General features: G+C 49.0%; 1 protein-coding gene across 1 annotated transcript; it reads right to left on the bottom strand.

Annotated features, from left to right (window-relative positions):
• Positions 1-576: 576 nt before the first annotated feature.
• Positions 577-10,886, bottom strand: Ecscr (endothelial cell surface expressed chemotaxis and apoptosis regulator). Its single transcript, XM_075971128.1, has 12 exons — positions 10,866-10,886; positions 9,749-9,847; positions 9,405-9,579; positions 6,279-6,317; positions 5,547-5,606; positions 4,857-4,994; positions 4,422-4,508; positions 3,587-3,700; positions 3,085-3,183; positions 2,877-2,913; positions 1,103-1,199; positions 577-920 (listed from the first exon to the last, which is right to left on the bottom strand). The coding sequence occupies exons 1-12, from the start codon at positions 10,884-10,886 to the stop codon at positions 912-914; spliced, it is 975 nt and encodes a 324-aa protein (XP_075827243.1). The 3' UTR covers positions 577-911.
• Positions 10,887-13,032: the final 2,146 nt, after the last annotated feature.

Here is a 13,032-nt window from a genome sequence, read left to right as displayed (position 1 = left end):
AAAGGAAGGAAGAAAGGAAGGGAGAAAAGAAAGACATGTAACAGGTAAATCTAACAAAAACTCCTTCAAGTTTTCAGCACTACCTACAGAGGTAGAAACACACAGACATGTCTGGCCTAGGAGAGAAGATACTGAAGTTGCTAGAATGCTGCTAAGAAATTTTATAGGGGGAGAGAGAGAGAGAGAGAGAGAGAGAGAGAGAGAGAGAGAGAGAGAGAGAGAGAGAGAGAGAGAGAGAGAGAGAAGAGAGAGGAGAGAGGAGAGAGAAGAGATGTCTTAGTAGTTAAGAGCACTGACTGCTCTCAAAGAAGACCCAGGTTTGATTCCCAGTACCCAGCTCACAACTGTCTGTTAAGTCAGTTCCAGGGGATCCATGGCCTCTTCTAACCTCTGTGGGTCCTTCATGTACATGGTGCAAATACATACATACGCTCAAGCACACGCTCATAGAGAGAGAGAGAGAGAAAAAGAAAGAAAGAAAAGGAAAGGAAGAAAAGAAAGAAAGACAAACAGGAAGAAAGCCAGGAAGGAAATAGGTAGATGGCAACATAGACCTTAAAAAAAATTGGATTCCGGGCCAGAAAAAAAACTTTAATGTGAGCAGAATCGATCAGTCTACCTCATTCCTTCCTTGATTCTTGCTCTATTGACTCCTCGTTCCGTTCCTTAGTCGCTGAGGAGGAGGAAGAGCAGGCCAAATGCTAGAGTGGCTTGCACTGGGATGGAGTCTCTCACATGATGCGCTGTTTCTGATCCTAGAGGAATGCAATGTCCTTTAGAGCTGGGGCAGACACGAAACAAAATAACTTATATGCCGACTCGTGCCTCCAGCAATCTCATCTCATCTTTTCTTCCTCGTGGTCACTGGGCAGCTGCATCACATTGTGACCCATAGGGACTCCAGGTCACTTTTAGAGAATCTGAAAAACAGTCATGATAGGAATAGTGAACTTGGGAGGGGCAAGGTAGGGAAGCAGGGGAAGAGACTTTGATCATGGTGTTAGCCTTTCTAAGGAACCAGAGCCTGAAAATAGTGTTGGGGGTGGGAGGGGAGGAAATGGGTGAATTTGGGGAAGGAGAGAAAATTTATTTAAGAATATACCTTTTCCGCTGCACTGCAGCCTTTGCTGTTATTCATGTTGATATTCTTCATGGAGATGAGGGTGATGCTGTCTTTCTCTCCATTGGCTGTGGAACAGCTGAGATGGGAAGGAGTCCAGTTCACCGAGAGAAGGGGACAGAGCAAGGGGGTAAAGGGAACTTGGGGGCACCGTACCTTCCATCTTCGTTTCAGACAAATGTATTTAGGGACAGGTCATGATAAAATGAGAATATACTCTGAAAGCCAGGAGACTTGTACTAAAGCTGGTATGTTTTTGTTCTTTTTCGAGTTGGGTGGGTGGCACAGCTAGAGACCCAGCACTTGGCAGGTAAGAGGTAGGGAGATGAGGGGCTCAGTGCCACCCTCAGCTACATAGTGAGATCAAGGCCAACCCAGGCCCTGTGAGGCTCTCTCTCCTAGGCAAGACAGTCTTTACCATCTACTAGTTGTTTGAGGTTGACAAAGTTACAACCTGGTTTCTGTTTGTTTGCTCGCTTTATTTTGGTGGTATTTGTCTGTTTGTTTTTTAGATTGGTCTCACGGGGCCCAGGCTGGCCTCAAACTACAACCCGTTTTCACTGATGAACTTGAATTTCCAATCTCCCTGCCTCCTACTTCCCAAAGTGCTGGAATTCCAGCTATCTGCCACCAGGTCTGAACTACACAGTAACTGAGCTAGAACCCAGGGCTTTCTGTATACTAGACAAGCACTCTCCGAGCGATATCTTCAGCCCCAATTTTTAAAAAGTTTAAATTTTTTAAACCTTATGTGTATGTATGTGTTGGGAGGGGGAGGGTGTCCAGGAGTGCGGGTGTCCTTGGAGGACAGAAGCAGTGGAGTCCCTGGAGCTAGAGTGACCGGATGTAGGTGCTGGGAACCCAAACTAGAACCTTTGAAAGAGACGTACATATTCTTAATTACTGAACTGTGTCTCTGGCACTGACAACATTTTAATGTGTAAAACAAAGTCAAGCTGGGCAGTGGTGGCGCACGCCTATAATCCCAGGAGGCAGAGGCAGGAGGATCTCTGTGAGTTCGAGGCCAGCCTGGTCTAGAAGAGCTAGTTCCAGGACAGGAACCAAAAAGCTACAGAGAAACCCTCAAAAATCAAAAAAAAAAAAGTCAAATGTCCCTTAAAGAATTGCTATAAAAGCCAGAGGCAGGTGAACCTCTGTGTGGTCAAGGCCAGCTTGGTCTACTTATTGAGTTCCAGGACAGCTAGAGCTACATAGTGAGACCCTGTCTCAAAAACAAACAAAAAGAATTACTGTAAAGATTTGAGACAATATCACAAGTTTTATGCCATTTTGTATGGTGTATAGTTGGTTTGTTTTTGTTTCGTTTTCCAAAACGAGGGTTTCTCTATGTAGCCCTGTCTGTCCTGGAAACTTGCTCTGTAGACCAGGCTGGCCACGAACTCAGAGATCTGCCTGTCTTTGCCTGCCAAGTGCTGGGATTAAAGGTGTGAGCCACCACACCCTGCTTCAGAGTAGGTTTTCGAAATGTTTCCTGGGCTTAGAGAGGATGTATCTTAGGCTAGAATCTGCGCTCCTGCACTTTTCATGAAGAGACATCAGAAGCTGAGCTCTGGTGCTGAAGAGCCTCCCTTATCTTTGCTCACCTGAGCCTGCCAGCCTGGCCCAGCTTCAGTGAAGTCTGCAGGACTGTGGAGCATATGTCTGCAAGTGGTGTGAGTGGGTATGGCGTGTGTCAAGGAGGCAGAAGTGTGTGTGCTAGATAGAAGATTCTTCTCATAGACTTCTAACATCTTACCTTTCCGAAAGCCCTGTACTGCCTGGTTTCTGTGGATCTGTAAAATCCCAAGGACAGAAATTAGGGTCACACACTATAGTTCAGATCCCAGACTTCCTCTCAAAGCCACCCAAGCACCCCTTCCCATCTCATATGCTGTCAGCCTGAGCCCCTTGTCCAGCTCCCTAGGCACAGGGGTCAAGGGAGCCCGGCAAGCCAAGACAATTACCTTCAGACTCCTTGTTCTTCCGACACATAAACCTTAGACTGACCACACTGGCTAAGGTTATCCCCACAACCACCAGGATGACAATGAAGCTGATAACACCTGAGCAGGGAAGAGATGGGGAGCACAGGGGAAGAGGTGTGGCAATAAGGATGTGTCTAGAATTCCCTCCCTGGTAAGGTGTGTGTTTGTGTGTGTGCGCGCACACAGGCGTGCATGTGTGTGTGCTCATGATATATATATATATATATATATATATATATATATATATATATATATTCACTCAGAGTGAAGGGAATTCTGCTTCTGTATTAGCTGGTACCCCTAGCCAAGAAGAGATGGTCAGAAAGCCAGAGAAGACTTCTTTCCATGAGAGACTTGCTCACCATCAAGTCCACTCCAGAATGAATGGATGAGATTTGAACTCGCTTTCCCATCCAGAGTCTAAGTCAGTCCTGAGGCAGAGTACCCACCCTCTCATGCCCCATCCTCCGTGCCATCTCACCAAAGGCCATCACAGTTATCATTGGCTGTGGTGTGGGGCTGGGCTGGATGCTCACATCTTCTCTTGTCTGCAGGCTTGTGGTTACTGAACTGGGAGTAGCATTCAGAGACATTTCTGAAACAGAGAGTGTGTCCGTGCATCAGTGAAGGGAACTGGCAGGAGCTGGCAAAGAGAGATCTCTCCTGATCCCCGAGGTAAGAGCCTACAGAGGGCTAACAGCCCTTAGAAAAGACTTCCTCCCTGCCTCTGACTAGACCACCTGAAGACAAAGACAGAGGTTAGAGATCTCATGTCCCTGCATAAATAGCTCTGCCGGTTGGTTACACTACTGGTTTCAGAGGATTCCAGAAGGTTCAAGATGTTCCCACCATCACTTAGTGCCCAGAAGAAAGGATTTATGCTGCAGGAACAGGAAAAACATACTGGGCAATGTAGAGCCATCTCTGTTTTGCCAACAGTTGAAGATGGGAGGAGAGAAGGCACTGACCCAAAGAACTAGGGTGCCAGAGAGAGTGCATAGGTTTCTCTGGTCCTCTTAAAATGATATTGGGTTGACTAAATAGCTCAACAGGTAAAGGTGCTTGCCACCAATACTGATGGTCTGAGTTCAAACCCTGGGACCTATGTGACGAAGGAGAGAGCCAATGTCACATTCCTCTTCCCTTGCGCAAGTCACATACTTCAGACCTACTTGCCATCCTATTTCCTCATCTCTACTCACCTCCTGAATAAGCTTGGGAGTGGAAAATGTCCAAGGATCAAAAAATGATCGAAAAGAAATGGTCATAGGCATGTCTGACCATTCCTCTTTGCTGGGAACACACACTGGACATACCTCCTCTTGTGCTGTTGACAGTGCTGCTGCTGCTGCTGCTGCTGCCGCCACCGCCGCCGCCACCATCTGGGGTTTCTGTGCCTGCACCTGAAACAAATGGCCACGTTGGAGGGTTCCCATCCCTCCCAGCATGCCCTGAGAAGGGTCTAGCCCTTTCCCAGCTCTGCATTTGGGAGTCCCCTTCCCATTACCCTCTCCTGTCCATTGTTTTCTCTGTCCCAAATTCAGGATTGTTTAACCTTGACAATGAGCAGGCCCAACTTCCTTTTTCTATTTCTCTCCAATGCTCTCTTATGATTTTCCAAACCAGGGCACCACTGGTGTCGCTTCTAGACCCTCCATCCAGCACTTAGGCCATCTGACTAAAGGAGGAAGGAACACATCCAGACATATCTAGGGTCCACCACCTCCTGCCCGCCTGCCCTGGGTACTCACCAAGTCCCAGTGTGTGCTTCTGTGGCTGTAGTGATGTCAGGCCAGGCAAGGAAAGGGTGTGACTATCCATGGTGCTTGGCCTGGGCGTTACAGGCTGACTGGATACCAAGGAGACTTGCGAGGCCTTCTGTAGAATTTCTGTGGATTGGGAGCACACATGACCGCCTCAAAGCATCAGCCAGAATATACACAGGGAGGGTTCCTTGATCCAACATATCCTCCTTTCTTTCTGTTTCTTTTCTTGTGTGTATGTTTATGGTTATAAAGCTAGGACTTCTTTTACACTAGGCGAACACTATACCCGCGCTCCAGTTCTGCCCTCCTTCGAATCCCTGCTTTCCGTTCCTGAAGGAGCCATTCTCTGGCTCACCTCTTGGTCTTTGCAGCTTGCTCGGCTTGGAACCCATCTTCCCCACCTTCCACCCCACAACCTCCATTTGCTCATCTCATTCCTTCACAGGTTCAGATCTTGAGGCCACTGCCTGTGGGGAGGGTCCTCCAGAGCTGATATCAGATGCGGGTGATGTTTGCAGGGGTCCTGTGACACCTGCTTCTGCTTCCCTATTTTGGAATCACCAGTGTAAGGCCCTGTCCCTTCTGCCACAAGTCTACATTCTCCTGCAGAGCTGACATGGCCAAGTTCTTCCTGGCCCTCTCTGGGCACCATTTGTAGTCCTGGCAGCGGAGTACCTGGGGAAGTGGTGCTAAGCAGAAGCCTTGAACTGCCGGGCCCTGAGGAAGGTTCGTCTCCTGCAAGAACAGAAGGAGATGGGGAGAGGAAGTGGGGCAAGTCTGGTGATGTCGTACCCTTTGCCCATCTGAGAACCCCCAAGCTCCAAGGAGGTCTAAATGGCTGGGGGTGGCATGGATGGGTAGAGCCGGCCTTCTCAGCAGCCACACTCACTCACTCACCTGAGCTGAGAGAAACTGGCTAGGGGCTCAGACTCCTGAAGAGCCCTGAAACACATCATTTGGGGGGTCTGCTACGCTGTTCTCCAACCGTTCTGTGCCCTTCTCTCCCTCTCTGAAGCTAGGTTTTGCTTTGGTTTTTTTGTCTCTTTTCCTCCCTTCCTCTACCTCTGACTATTCATCTCTTCCCTCTGCAAGCCATGTTAGACTAGGCCGGAGAAGTGAACCCCAGAGACCTCTGGCCCAAGCTCACATCACTTGCATTCAGTGAGAAACAGAGACCAAGAGGTAGTGGTACACACGGCCTTCAGTCCCAGCACCTGGGGCAGAGGCAGGCCGCTCTCTGAGTTTGAGGTTGACCTGGTATACAGACAGAGTTCCAGGGCAGGCAGGGCTACATAATAAACCCTGTCTTGAAAAACCAAAAAAGAAAAGAAAAACAGTCCAGCACTCCCTCTCTAATACCTTTCTAGACCCTTCGGCACAAATGCTGGAGTAGACCATGAGCCTTACCTGGGGAGGTCTGAGTAGTCGTGGACTGAGAGCTGTAGCCTGTGAGAGAAGCAAAATACACAGACTGGGCATGGTGGCGCACGCCTTTGCTCTCAGCACTCCAGAGGCAGAGGTAGACAGATGGCTGCGAGTTCAAGGCCAGCCTGATCTACCTGTCTCATAAAAATCAAACCAAATATGTAAACTACCTTAGTAACTCTGCCAAGCAGAGCTCACGAGGGAAACTGGGTCTTCTGGCTGTCTAAAACCCCCATGGTAGAAGGGGAGCACACTTGGCCACCTTATGGTTCAGGGTCCTAGAGTCTTTTACTGTGTCTTCAATCCTCTATAGGTATCTCACCAACCTGACACAAGGCTAGGGGATGGCCATTTAAACTAGCGACATGTCTGGACAAATACCCAGAATTCCAGGTCTCTGGGCCTACGCCACTACTGGCTCATTTATTTACCCCTGGGAAGACTGTTATTTTTTGGACCCACTCCAAGGGGAGGGGAGGGGAAGGTGAATGAAATGGGGTGGGGCTTAGGATTTATTTTGGGTTTCTCTCTGTCTCTGTCTCTGTCTCTCTGTCTCTGTCTGTCTGTCTGTCTCTCTCTCTGTCTCTCTCCTCCCCCACCGGAGGTAGAGGCCTGCACAGGAAACCGATTCTGAGGTACGGCCAGGAGGGGAGGAAGCACTGAAAAAGTTCACTCTCACAGGCAGAGAGACAAGTTAAGAAATGGTTGTTCTGGGCCAAACTTGGGGAGGAGGTGGTTACCAGCAGCAGCTGTAGTTGGAGCCCTTGTTAGCCATTCTGTTTGTGCACATGTGTGTCTGTGGGCCTCTGCGTAGACGTGTGTATGCGTTTATGTGTGTGTGGGGGGGATGCTGGAAGGTCAACTCATGTTTGCTCACTTTCCACAATGAAATCATTCTTGAAACCTATGAACAATGTGAAAGGAAAACAACACGGGGAAATGGAACCACCCATCTGGAGCCACTCCCTCCGCACAGGCTGGACTGAGGCTGCAGGCTGGCCCAGACCCCGGATGAACTGAGGCAGCTGGGGCCCACCCCAGGTTATGGCGGCCTGCTGGTCTGTTTGTTTTTCTTAAACCACTACCTTCCTCCACACAGCTATCACTTGGATAGTGTGGAACTGCTTCCAAGCCAAAGCTTCCCCAGCCCTGAGATGTGTTTTTCCAGGTCAAGATCTCCCACATCCCCTGTTCCTTCGTGGGTAGAGGTTCCAGAAGGAAGTAAATATTACAGGAACCCCAGGCTAAAGAGAATTTTTCCTTACAAGGGACGAACCTGGACATCCAAAGTCTCTGAACACAACTGCTTCCCGTTCAAGCACGTCTTATGAATCCCCTTAGCTCTGGGAGGGGTGGAAGTCAGAGGGCACCTATCTTTCTGAACCTATTTAGAAAATGATCTGCCTGTTTTTGAGGCGTTCCCAAGGCACAGGCATCAAAACTTAAAGGTCTGTACTCCTACCTCCTATCCCATTCCTCCCGATTGTCACCTCAGAAGACTATTCTGCGGGCAGAGGAGGCTTAAGGAGTGTGTGTTTCTGTAAGGGCAGCGCCTTTAACGGAGGGGCAACAGACACAGCACCATGGGCACAGGAGTTTCTCACTTTCCTGACCTCCACTTCCTAATCCTACCTGCTTCATTTCCTTCCAGTCTAATCCCGCCCACGCCCCTGCTCCTAAACAGTAGTTTAGTGTTGAAAACCATGGGATGTAACTCAGTGATAGAGCACTTTCCTAGCCTGTGTGAGACCCTCAGATCAACCACCAGCAGAGCAAAGAAAAACAAAAAAGTAGTGGGTTTTGGCTTCACTCACTGTCTGAGACGGACCTGAATTCTCTGAAGTGTGAGAGGCTAGAGGTGTAATTCTGTGTAAGCCCTAAATTAACTGGACCTCAGGATCACACCACACACGGGGGAAGAGAGAGACAGAGAGAGACAGAGAGATGGACAGAGCATCTCATAAACAGTTGGGTTAAGGGAGAAAATACATATAAAACATGCAGATTCTGACAGCCCTTGTTCAATCAGTGCTAGACATTTTAAAATTTGCCCCTTTCTCTTGATTTTTCCAAATCTAGAGACTAGCTGACTCTCTCCACAGTCAAGATGCCTGTCGGCTTGAGTCTGTTCCACACAGTTCCTCAGTCGCTAAAATGAAGCAGACACGTGCTGTGAGCTCCTGGATGGAGAGCTTGGGCAAGTTAGGAATTAACGTGGCTGGGGGAGTTCAGGCCTTTGGGAACCCTCAGGTCCCCAGGATTAGCCTCTGACTCTATCCTGTGGGCAGGGAGGGGTGTCAGCATTGCCCCCAGCCAGTGAACTTCTAAAGAAATGTCTCACTTTTTGGCAGGAGGCAGCGTTTTCTGGAACACAGACCCTTTCACCTAAGCAGGCTGGCCATCTTTCCACTGCTTGGAGCAGTGGGCTGGGGTTGGGGGCTGTGTGACAAAGGGAAGTGCTGTCCCATGAGTCAGAGTGTCCCGAACTTCTCAGGGTTCCCAGCAATGACTCCCTAATCAGAGGATCCTGCCCCAAGGCCCCACTCATGACTACCAGCCACATCAGGGAGGTTTTATTTCAGGCACCTTGCGGGAGGCCATCTCACCCAGCCCCTGTGTTGTGTGTCCCCTCGTTGGTAAACAGTTCTTTGTGTCTAACCAGAAGCCCTCTTGCTGTGACTTGAGATTAAAGTCAGCATTTCAAATTCACAGGTTGTAATTCTTCACAGGAAAGAATAAAAGAGAAGGTGACCTTTAAGTCCAAGGTGCAGACCATAGGCCTAGAACCTTCAGAAGAGTGACAGTGGTGGCCGGATCAGTCAGGAGTCTTTGCAGGGCAGCCACAGGCTTCTTCTGCCTGTGTACCCTCAGGAGGAATTTTCCAGGTTCTGTCATGCATCAAGACAGCCATTTCCCACCTTTCGGGGGCCAGACTCTATGGGGAACCCTAGAAAACACCATAACTGAGCCTAACAGCATCTGTTTTACCAGGGCGGTGACTCCCATCCTCCAGGCCTTTATGGAAAGGTTCTGGAATTTCCCTGGATGGGAACCTGTTGGGGGGGGGGGGGGGAGACTTGCTGGATAAAAGTGGCGAGCGCCTCTTACCTTGGAGCAGGAGTAAACCAAGGATTGCTGAACCCAGCCTCACGGCTCTGTTGGTCCCCATATCAGCTGGGCGTGTAGCTGGCGGGCTTCTCAGTGCTTTCTCTGTCCATTGTGGAGAAGAGAGAGGGAGTGCTGGGCTGAGGTGGGGGGGCGGGGCTGGCCCTCCAGGAGCTTCCTGTCAAAGAATAGAAGGAAACAGATTGGGACTGGCTCCAGGGGCCCCAGTAGAGCGCACATCCCACATGAGGATGTGAGCCTGAGCAGCAGAGGCTGTGAGAAGCCTCTTTGGGCTCCCTGGGTTCTGTGTGCAGTGGTCAGTGGTGCCGGTCTGCCCCCAATGCTACCTTCCTCTCTGGGCGATCCCTCCGGTCCCTCCCTGCAGCAACTGCGGTTTCCCCCAAGCCTACTGTTCCAGACACACTCGCCTCTCCAAGGACCCAGCCCTAAGCTCAACCCACCAGCTGCCCATGCTCTATAGACTAAGAATTCTCCACATTCCTCTCCCCACTCAGGGCTCCTAGTCCAGATGGGACTTGCAGCATCCCTTAGGGAGGCCTTACAAGCAATCTCCTTATTCCTAATAGAAAAACAAGAGGCGAACTGGGCAAAGAGCTCAGTGGGGAAAGAACTAGCCTTGCAAACATGAGAACCTAAATTCCAGCCAGACAATGTGGTTGGCCTCTCCCAACACTGGAGAGGCAGAGATGGGAGAATCCTTGGGGCTCAGTGGCCCTCCAGCCCAATTGGTGGGTCCAGGTTCCTATGAAAAACCCTGTCTCAGAAAACAAAGTGGATGGCTCCAGAGGGACAATAGCTGAGGCTGGCTTTTTGCCTTTGTACAGACACTTGCACTGGTGTGCGTGCACACGCACACACACCACACACACACACACACACACACACACACACCATACACATGCACACATACATACACACACACCCCACCACACACACGCACTACACACACATCATGAGGATCACATGCCAGGTATTTCCCTCCTCTCCCCAGTCCACTGGGGTTAGGTGTCCCTGTGCTTGGGCAATACCCTGTCCTTACCCTCCATAGCATGCCTCAGGCTCTCGCTGTCTCCTGAAGACTGAAGGCCAGCTGTATTCTACACAAGCTCACCATGCAGTGAGGCCCCAGCAGGTACTCATTGAATTAAATCTAAAACACTTAAGAGTAGGAGAAAGAAATGAAGAACAGAGACATCAGACATACAATACTTCCATTTATGTAAGTATTTATTCTAGACAGGGTTTATCTCTGTGTAGCCATGACTGTTCTGGAACTCACTCTGTAGACCAGGCTGGCCTCAAACTCAGATCCTCCAGCCTCTGCCTCCCAAGTGCTGGGATTAAAGGCGTACAACATCATTCCCTGCCTCTTAATTTATTGATTGATTGATTGATTGATTTTTAGGTAGCACCTGGTATAACTCAGACTTGTCTGTAACTCACTTTGAAGGTCATACCACCCATGACTTCCTAACCCTCCCCCCTCCACTTCTCTTGTGTGGGTCACAATACCTGGCTTTCTTATTTATGTGTGTATTTATTTCATGATGTTGGGATCTCAGGGCCATGTACAAGAGAGGCAAGCATTCTTCCATTGAACATACTTCCACTGGCCCTTGTTTGAGAGAGATTTGTTTTTTCTCTTTCTTTGTTTCTTTTTCTTTTCTTTTTGGCTTTTCAAGACAGGGTTTCTCTGTATAACAGCTCTGGCTATCCTAGAACTCACTATGTAAAATCAGGTTGGCCTCAAACTCACAGAGGAGCGGGTCACCTGCCTTTGCCTCTGTCTCCCAAGTGCTTTGTAGGGACTGGAAAGATGGCACAGTGGAAAGAGGCCCTCTTCTAGCCAAGCACAGGCACACACATGCTACACGGACGTATGTGCAGGTGAATACCCAGCACATAAAATTAAATTCAAATTAAAGATTTTATTTTTATTGGTGTGTTTGTGTGTCTGTGCGTTTGCCACATGTATATGGGTATATGGGTGTCCATGGAGGCCAGGAAAAGGGGTCGCTTTCCACGGAGCCACCTGTGTGAGGGATGGAAACCAAGCTCGAGCCCTCTGGCAAGGCGGCAAGTGCTCTCAATTGATGAGTCTTTCTCAAAACCCTGCCTTTTGTTTTGTTTGTTACTCTTTTTCTTTTAAAGGTGTAGTTATTTGTGTTTTCAATGTGTATGAGTATTTTGTCTGTGTGTATAGCCTGTATACCACGTGCATGGAGTGCACTCTCAGGCCAGAAGGGGGTGTCAGACCTTCTGGAACTGGAGCTACAGATGCTGAGCTGGCATGTGGCTGCTGAGATGGATTGAACTGAAGAGGGATCCTTTGAAAGAGCATCAAGAACTTCCAACTGCTGAGCCATCTCTCAAAACCCTGGGTTTTGTTGTTGTTGCTTTGTTTATTTAAAAAAAATTTTTTTTTGAGAATTTCATGCATGAGTACTGAATTTGCATCATTTCCACCCCTTCTCTCCCTTCCAGCTCCTCCTGCGTCCCCCTGCTCCTTCCCATTCATGGCCTCTTCTTCTCTAAATATTATTGTTACTTTATATACATTTGTGGTTTTGTTTATTTACTTTGTTTTGAGACAGGCTTTTACTCTATAGCCCAGGATGGCCTCAAACTTCCTGTCTCAGATGAAATTCAACAATGTGAGAAACAGGTAGACTTGGAGATAGCTCAGTGGGGTCCTGGGTTTGAATCCCCAGAACCGGTATAAAGCTGGGTGTGTGGCTGTGGTTCTTCAGTCCCAATGCTCCTGGGTGAGTGGGAAAGAGCCCCTGGGAAGCTTCAGGCCAGCAAGCCCGGCACATGCAGCGGCAAACAGAGGCAGGGGTGGAAGTGACACCCGAGTTGTCCTCTGCCTCCGCGTACATGCTGGCTCACAAGCACACCCACACTTACACACATGAACATGCACACGCATGCAAGTTCACACATATCACATACACAGACATACACGATAAAAGCAAATGTTAGTAACAGGTAAGAAACACACTTGTATAGAGTTTAAGGAGAAAAAAAGGTTTCTCTGGCCTCAGGAGCAGAAGAACACATTCCAGAAAAGGCTGATGCCCCAGCTACTGAGACCGAATGATTAATTAAGGCTTAGAGGGCAAAGGGAGAGGGGCAGCTGTAGTGGTGAGTGTGGATACGGGCAAGTGATGGAGAAGCCTGGGGCCAGAAAGTCCACTCTCTTCTTCACAAGTGAAAGTCTTGACTTGGGGCAAAGTCCAGATTCCATCTTTCTAAGATACAAAAGGACCAAGGTATGTGGGGGTGGGGTGCAGAAGATCATCAGAACCTTCGATTGCGTGGGGAAATGATCAGTAGATTTCATCCCCGCCACCGAGAGGCCTCAGGAATTTGAGGGTCAGGTCAATATCCCAGACTCAGTGGAGGTGACAGGGTGTGGGCAGCTTGGATAAGAAGAGAGAAATCAAAAAGCTATTGATACTTACTGCTTCAAGTCACTAGGTGAGGGGGTCTTGGGGAGTCTACTGATCTCCACGTGAATTGAGGCCGGTTTGCACCCAGGGGCAAGATAAGGAATGGCTTATTATGGGTAGCTAGTTGGTACCAAAAATTACCTTGGAAAAACTAGGCC

This window comes from Microtus pennsylvanicus, chromosome 4, assembly GCF_037038515.1.
Source record: "Microtus pennsylvanicus isolate mMicPen1 chromosome 4, mMicPen1.hap1, whole genome shotgun sequence".
In the NCBI taxonomy this organism is placed as follows: Eukaryota; Metazoa; Chordata; class Mammalia; order Rodentia; family Cricetidae; genus Microtus; species Microtus pennsylvanicus.
This window is presented reverse-complemented; position numbering and strand designations above follow the sequence as displayed.

What these genes read in the sequence shown, in the direction of transcription:
- Ecscr (XM_075971128.1), bottom strand. Translation starts at nt 10,886, where the DNA reads ATGGGTGGTATGACCTTCAAA. An exon ending in GATAACTGTGATGGCCTTTG is followed by an intron (nt 3,184 to 3,586) that starts GTGAGATGGCAC and finishes TTCCCTGCTCAG; the next exon opens with GTGTTATCAGCTTCATTGTC. An exon ending in GAAGAACAAGGAGTCTGAAG is followed by an intron (nt 2,914 to 3,084) that starts GTAATTGTCTTG and finishes GGGATTTTACAG; the next exon opens with ATCCACAGAAACCAGGCAGT.